This window comes from Lepisosteus platostomus, chromosome 21, assembly GCF_059453375.1.
Source record: "Lepisosteus platostomus isolate fLepPlt1 chromosome 21, fLepPlt1.hap1, whole genome shotgun sequence".
Lineage (NCBI taxonomy): Eukaryota > Metazoa > Chordata > Actinopteri > Semionotiformes > Lepisosteidae > Lepisosteus > Lepisosteus platostomus.
Genome location: NC_142631.1, coordinates 11,518,884 through 11,527,100, shown reverse-complemented (window position 1 = coordinate 11,527,100; position 8,217 = coordinate 11,518,884). Strand labels below are relative to the sequence as shown.

General features: G+C 38.9%; 1 protein-coding gene across 1 annotated transcript in view; it reads right to left on the bottom strand.

The window, feature by feature from the left end:
- eng (endoglin) overlaps positions 1-8,217 on the bottom strand; it is a 50,700-nt gene that overhangs the window by 4,571 nt on the left and 37,912 nt on the right. Inside the window, exons 10-13 of the mRNA XM_088615349.1 lie at positions 7,914-8,147; positions 6,931-6,994; positions 2,331-2,438; positions 26-67 (exon numbers count right to left, since the gene is read on the bottom strand). Of these exons, the coding sequence (XP_088471475.1) occupies positions 26-67; positions 2,331-2,438; positions 6,931-6,994; positions 7,914-8,147 (448 nt within the window). The remainder of the gene's footprint in view (positions 1-25; positions 68-2,330; positions 2,439-6,930; positions 6,995-7,913; positions 8,148-8,217) is intronic.

Below are 8,217 nucleotides of genomic sequence, written 5' to 3'. Positions count from 1 at the left end.
TGAACAAAAATGAACAAGTTATTACCTGAAAGATGGGTTGATCCAACATCAAGCCCAGAGGAGTATCCTAGGGGGAAAAAAAAACATTACATTTGATCCATATTAAAAATGTGTCTTTTAGAGAGAGGCATGATAGCTTTACCAATTCTGACCATTCTCCCTAAACCATAGCCTTCTAATTAATCTTCTAATGTAGTAAAACAATTCTAATGAAGATACAACTTTTGGCTACATATCCTTTTAAACTCTCCTTAAAAGTATGTTAATAATTGAAGGTGGGTAGCTGCGTCAGCATGCGTAGGCTGCAAAGGAACAAGTAATAGGTTTATTCCATGCTGAAAAAAAGAAGAAAGAGAACACAACGTTTCGGCCGTGGAGCCTTCTTCAGGTGTCAAGAAATAACCTTTTATATATAAACCTATTACTTGTTCCTTTGTTAATAATTGAAGCTGGGTCCTCAAACATCCCAGCTCATCCTAGCAAGCGAAATGTATTAATTAATCCAATTCAATCTTCAAATGTAATTCACAGTCTTTCTGTCACTTTTAAAGGACAATGCAGAAGACAAAAGAAAATAGCAAAATGTTAGAATATTGCTACTATATACGTTGCGCACCGACATACAGTGCCTTGCGAAAGTATTCGGCCCCCTTGAACTTTTCAACCTTTTGCCACATTTCAGGCTTCAAACATAAAGATATAAATTTTTTATTTTATGTGAAGAATCACCAACAAGTGGGACACAATTGTGAAGTGGAACGAAATCTATTGGATTTTTGAAACTTTTTTTAACTAATAAAAAAATGAAAAGTGGGGCGTGCAAAATTATTCGGCCCCCTTGCGTTAATACTTTGTAGAGCCACCTTTTGCTGCGATTACAGCTGCAAGTCGCTTGGGGTATGTCTCTATCAGTTTTGCACATCGAGAGACTGAAATTCTTGCCCATTCTTCCTTGCAAAACAGCTCGAGCTCAGTGAGGTTGGATGGAGAGCGTTTGTGAACAGCAGTTTTCAGCTCTTTCCACAGATTCTCGATTGGATTCAGGTCTGGACTTTGACTTGGCCATTCAAACACCTGGATACGTTTATTTGTGAACCATTCCTTTGTAGATTTTGCTGTATGTTTGGGATCATTGTCTTGTTGGAAGATAAATCTCCGTCCCAGTTTCAGGTCTTTTGAACTCCAACAGGTTTTCATCCAGAATGGTCCTGTATTTGGCTGCATCCATCTTCCCCTCAATTTTAACCATCTTCCCTGTCCCTGCTGAAGAAAAGCAGGCCCAAACCATGATGCTGCCACCACCATGTTTGACAGTGGGGATGGTGTGTTGAGGGTGATGAGCTGTGTTGCTTTTACGCCAAACATATCGTTTTGCATTGTGGCCAAAAAGTTCGATTTTGGTTTCATCTGACCAGAGCACCTTCTTCCACATGTTTGGGGTGTCTCCCAGGTGGCTTGTGGCAAACTTTAGACGAGACTTTTTATGGATATCTTTGAGAAATGGCTTTCTTCTTGCCACTCTTCCATAAAGGCCAGATTTGTGCAGTGTAAGACTGATTGTTGTCCTATGGACAGACTCTCCCACCTCAGCTGTAGTTCTCTGCAGTTCATCCAGAGTGATCATGGGCCTCTTGGCTGCATCTCTGATCAGTCTTCTCCTTGTCTGAGCTGAAAGTTTAGAGGGACGGCCAGGTCTTGGTAGATTTGCAGTGGTCTGATACTCCTTCCATTTCAAGATGATCGCTTGCACAGTGCTCCTTGGGATGTTTGAAGCTTGGGAAATCTTTTTGTATCCAAATCCGGCTTTAAACTTCTCCACAACAGTATTACGGACCTGCCTGGTGTGTTCCTTGGTCTTCATGATGCTCTCTGCGCTTTCAACAGAACCTTGAGACTATCACAGAGCAGGTGCATTTATACAGAGACTTGATTACACACAGGTGGATTCTATTTATCACCATCAGTCATTTAGGACAACATTGGATCATTCAGAGATCCTCGCTGAACTTCTGGAGTGAGTTTGCTGCACTGAAAGTAAAGGGGCCGAATAATTTTGCACGCCCCACTTTTCATTTTTTTATTAGTTAAAAAAGTTTCAAAAATCCAATAGATTTCGTTCCACTTCACAATTGTGTCCCACTTGTCGGTGATTCTTCACATAAAATAAAAAATTTATATCTTTATGTTTGAAGCCTGAAATGTGGCAAAAGGTTGAAAAGTTCAAGGGGGCCGAATACTTTCGCAAGGCACTGTAGTAACTTGAAATAAGGCTTTGTGATGAAAGTGAACTGAAAGAGATATACAGTATACAGGATAAAAGTGATTCTCACCAGTGTGCGTCTTGATGAACCACAGAGCCCCAATGAGAAGAACACCAATGAGGAAACCTCCAAAGGCAATCCCCAGGACAGCTGATAGCTCAAATTCATAGCACAGCTCTGAAACACAGACACAAGCAGGTGAATTAGGAGAGAGCCACGCAGGCCCCGTTTACATACAGCACAGCACTTAAAAGTTCGAGCTTTTATTATGTACTGACAGATTTGCCATGAACCCCCCCCCCCCCCAAACAGGCCTTGATGAATGTTCTCAGTGCAAAGATGTCTAAATTCTTGTACAAGAAGCCCGAGAAAGGGAGTTGAACTGACCGGATACACTACATGTGAGCTACAAAATTTCCTGTCAAACAATATGTGCTTTCATCCGTCTCCTAGCATTTATTACTAATGAACATGCTCAAACAATTTCATCAGCACTGCTTCAGTTCATTCTTGTGCGCATATTCCACAGATCGGCCAAGACTCTATAGGATTTCATTGATTTTGGTACAGTACAAGCTCTGTAAAAAGTAAAAATCAAAGCATTTCAAAGTGTAGAGTGCCAAACTGAAAGCTGCAAAAAACAGGAATGCTGACATGTCGGCAAGCATCATTTCTATTCAATCGCGCACAGATTTACTGGCACAAGAACAGTCCACTTGAAAGCTGTCTTTAGGAAACCAGTCAGGCACTGGGCATCCTGTAGTCTTTCTCAATGGCGACGTTAATTAAAATGTTTACACCTTTTATACTGGCCTCATGACCTCCCTCCTATCTTATGCCAGTAATGCACTACTCCATGTTTTTCTCTAAACATGAGGGGAAAACTGTTTTTCTTGGAGTGCTTTTTGCAGACTTTTAGGTTTACTTCATATGTCATATTTAAGAAATAAGAATTGGTTTTTTGTTGTTGTTGTTTCCTGCAGCATGAACTGGATCATCGCTGTTGACAAACAGGGATTAAATCTATCAAGAAATGGTGGTGTGGTACAACCAAATTGTCACAGAATAGCAAACAATCAAATTCTTAAAGTTTAGCTTTCATTTCCTTTCATTTTTTTTCTTCTTGAAGTCTCTCCTTTAGACTCACTGGCTTAATTTGCAAAGCTTTGATAGTTCATTTAAGTTCTCACATCTAACAATTTACAAGCGTGTGCAAATGAATGTTTTATTCACAATAGGGTTTGAAGCCCCCCGTTAACATTGGATAAGTCTCCAGTGCTGGGTTGAATTCAGAACATAACTATAGTGCTTCAGTCAGCCTTTCAGTCACGCCTTTGATGTGCTTTGAATTTCACAATGGTCCGCCAAAAACAAATTTGATAAACGGATGTTCATGTTTGCTCCAACAATCGGCGCACTCTGACACAGCCATGCAGCCTGACTTTCTCCCCGTCTGCAAGATCAGGATGTACCCTGTGGCTCAGTCTCTCTGTGCTCCAGAGGAGCCCATTTCAAAATCAGCCAAAAAAACAGTTTTTAATTTCTTTGTTTTCGTGCACCGTCGCTGAAGCTGAGCAAACAGAAGCAGGATGTACAATAACCCAGGTGGGAGGAAGTACAGCGCAGTGTCAGGGGGAAGGAAAATAGATATGGACTGAAAACCTGAACCCCAGGCCCCAGAGAGACATCCCAAACAGGAAGGAAAGTAGAGTGGTGCCGGAGCTCCTGAAAATCAAAGCTACAGACACCACAATCCAAACAGTGCACGCAGGCCTGTGGCCTTCGGTCATTCCAGCTGCTGCTGCCGCCTCCACACTTTTGTTGTCACAGACAAGCCTTTAAACACCTTCAATGGAAAATATTCTAATTCAAACTGATAGTAGCTCCTCTTGGAAAAGCTGAGTACTCTACATGCCACTGTATTTGAAATGAATTCTCAGCAACAGCAGGACGCTATTACGGTAAAGCATGCCATGAAAATTCCATGAAAATTGGACAAATGGAAAAGGATAAAACAAAAATACTACCTAAATAGTACTTCAAAACAGTAATTAGTTAAGAGACCGGCCCTTTTATTTTATTTCTTTAATCATGATTTCATAGTTTTTTAAATTAAAGCCCAAGCAAAATGCACTAATAATAATGTTTTTAAAGCTAATATAATCATTTTCTTTTAAAAAACTCTTATGATAATAGTGGGGTTGAATGAAAAAATGTTGTCCACCTCTCCGTTTCAATTCATCCAAAATAATTTGAAATGTTTTTTTTCTGGTCTCTTCAGAGTGAGGGAACTCATTGGTTTGAAAGAATCTGATTGATACTACCTCGTTTGAATTTTTTTTTAAAAAGCCAACAGGCCTCTGTGTTTTTTTTTAACTATTTTGCACATTTTAGTGATTTTTAAAGTCTTAAAGTGTTCAGTTTAAATAAGTGAAACTGAGGCTTTGTGATTAGTCTCACACGGAAGTGAACTTTCCAAAAAAAAACTGCCCACGCAATCAGGAGAAAATTGGCTCTGCTTAGCAGTGTAACTTGGCAGACCTTACATTAACTTGGGCAGAACAGCAAAGGGTTATTGATGTCAATATTAAGTTGCCTGCCATGTAATGACAGGAAACTCTTTCTGTTCGTGTTGGCATCAGTCTCCACTTCTGCCAATACCCATGCCCCTCAGCTACTCTCTTTAGTAATTATGTAAGATAACATGAAAAATTATTTTACTGCTACATTTCTCCTGCCCTGGTCTTTGGTAACATATTTTGTCCAGGGTGAGGTAAAGATGATTGGTCTGTATCACCCTGGCTGTGTTTTTTTGTACGTTTAATGAATCAGGATCACATTTGTGAATTTTCAATCATAAGGCATACAAACTTTCAATAGTATTTAGATCTTTGAACAGGATTTTGTTGCTTAAAAGCAAGCAGTCATGACACATTGAAGTAGTATTTAATACTTGTTATATGAACAACCTACGCCACACAAAACCAAAAAAGAAAGATGTAAATAATTAACATGAAATAAAATGGAACAGACAGTATTGCATAAGTAATCAAACTCTTTGCTGTGGCAAAACTAAAATATTTAAATGCACAAAATTACATTACACATAAATCCCCACACAACTTGAAAACTTTAGAAAATCTGCCAAGATGAATGGGTATAAATCACACCATAAGCTGTACCAAATTGGTAGAGATTTACCCGAAAAGACCTTCGGCTGTAATTGCTGTCAATGGTGCTTTCTCCATACAGTATAGTCCTGTAAACTCATGATTTGGAATGCCTATGTAATTAACATAGTTCAGATTTTTTTTCTCCATAGGTTTTGCTGACATTTATTGCAATTTATCTTGCCCTTAGAATTCTTTAGTAAGATCATTCAATGTTTTAATAATATATTAAGTTTTAAACAATTTCACAAAATGGGATGCCATAGGAAGAGTCCGAAAACTTTTGCAAGGCACTGTATCTGAAAAGACACATCTTTCTGATATACTATGTAATGTTATTGCAAATGGTAGAAAAGTCTTAAATCCGATATGGAATTGCTTTGTATTTATTTAATTTAAAATTTATTTGTGATTTATCAATGACTAACTAATTTTTAACTAATTGAGCAAGAGTGTCTAGATAGTGTGTCCTGTTATGGCAATAATTTATTTGCCTTGTTCCTTTGATGCCTTAACTCTGACATGCTGAAACTGAGAATGTTTTTTATTTTATTTTACGTGTACCATTTCACAAAGATCAGATCAATTCAGTCACATTCCCTCTTTGTTCTAAGAAGCTGGGCATGAATGCACTCATTCACAATATCTTCCATTTCAATCTCAAGTCCCCTTAAATATTTTTTTAATACCAATACCAATTGCAGTACAATGTTAATCTTATTCCTGAAGTTTCCTCAGGTGTTGCAGCATACTGACTGATATAATAGGTAGGAAGACAGAAAAAAAAGAAATTCCTGAAGACGACTGCCAAATATTCTTGGACTTATTCAGAAAAAATAAGATCACTAGAGCACAAACAGCCCTTCCTATTGGCCCTGTTTGACATTTCAGAGGAATGTAGTGTCGTGCTGCTTGTCTGATAGTTGAGATAACTTGCCTTTGAAGAACAACACCTTCCCCTCTTTGTGTAGTGGTGACAATAGTGCGGAGGTCTGTGTTTGGGCTGGCTATATTCCAGGCTTCAGATACAATAAATCCCCCACAGGCTCATCATTGCTGATTGCAGCCATGAGGTCAGGCCACAGACCTTCCTCAGGGTCAGGCCCCACCTTGTCCCTGCCCCCCCCCCAGTAAAAACTCCAGACAAGACCTCCCAACCTCATTACTATGGCAACATGGCTGCCTCCACCATATTCTGTAGGCGTAGTCAAGGCCGGACTGAGCGAGCAGCCTGACAGAGACTGACTACCAGGACTTTGTCATGTGCTTTCTGCGGTTACGTGCATTTCTTGCCATCCAAAGAGGCAAAACAAAGACATAAAATTAAAAAGGTAAAAAACAGGAAAACAGGAATCGGCTTTCAAAGTAAAGATGTCAAAGCCATGTTTACATGCACGTGTATTTTTTTTTCCTTTTTCAGTGACAGTTCAAATGGAGCTTGACTTGTCTGCGATCAGAACCCGTTGTTGCAAAGTTCCTACACTACAAATCTTACTTACTAGATTGTGAACACGATTTTCTAACTTCCAGGCTTGTCTTCACACTGCCTCCTTCGGCACAATGCTAGATGACAAAAGAGGTAAAGGTTACAGTATATCATCAATGTGAAAGGATACTTTAATTCTCTCTCAGTTACCAACTGACCTCCCCAAATAAAACAAACCTTGTCCTCAGACATTTGCACTATAGAATGCAATGTACTGGCTGCTTATGAAATTAGCAGGCCTGTTCAAACACTTTTGAAAATGCCAGCAGTTCTGCTAGAGAATACATTCAAGACATCATGGAACCAAATAAGGGCAAACTGATACATGTCCAATATGCAATAAAACAGAATTATGAGTGAGAAAGGGATGTACTGTAGGCAAAATAAACAGTTTTAAGGAGCATAATTGTGATTACTATAAATATCAATACTTTTGATTCCAAGTCTTAGAACTTCTAGCAATGCATTGAATTTTATGATGCATTTAACATACCAAGACAGTGTGAGCTGAAACAACTGCAATGTAAAGAAGAGAGTAGAAAGAGTGGGCTCTTAACCACACAGGTATGCTGCTCCCACAATTGTGTGTGGAGAAAAAAAGTACATTTTGTAACTATTTTTAGTTTGAAATGGTTCTCTGAACAATTTTAATTGGTTCTCTGAGTGTCATGCCAGATAGCTCAAAGCTCAGAAAATAACCCTATATATATACAGTACAGTAAGATATACTGTAGATAAAACTACCCTACACTTAGTAGATCTGAAAAATAGGAACTGCTTTATTTCACAATACTGTAAATTTCACACTTATTTTTACCACATATAAAACCTCGTTTGGTTATCAAGCCCACCCAAAACAAAAAAGAGCCAGCATACCAGTAAAAAGCTAACAAACAGAGGTGAGGTTAAACTGAAAAAAGGACACTCAACCAACTGAAATGTAATCACAGGGTATTGTGCACACATTGCAAGGTGTAAGCTACAAGCAGCACAAACCTGTTCAGAACACAGTTTTGTAAAACACTCCAGCTCCAAGTTGACTTCAGGCAGATTTGGAATTTCATGTAAGCTGAAGCTGATCCTTGTCTTGTTTATGGGACAGATATATGAGGGACAGCTCTCATTCTGATAGGGTATTCTTCTGTCCACATTCCAGGAAACTTTTGCACGGACTGAGCACTTATAAACTGATACCTTCATCGAAACAACCCCCAGCTGCACACTTGTTACCTAGAAAAGACAACGAGAGAAGCAGGTCAGTTTTTTTTGTTTAGATAAATGTTTACGTCTTACTGTCAAA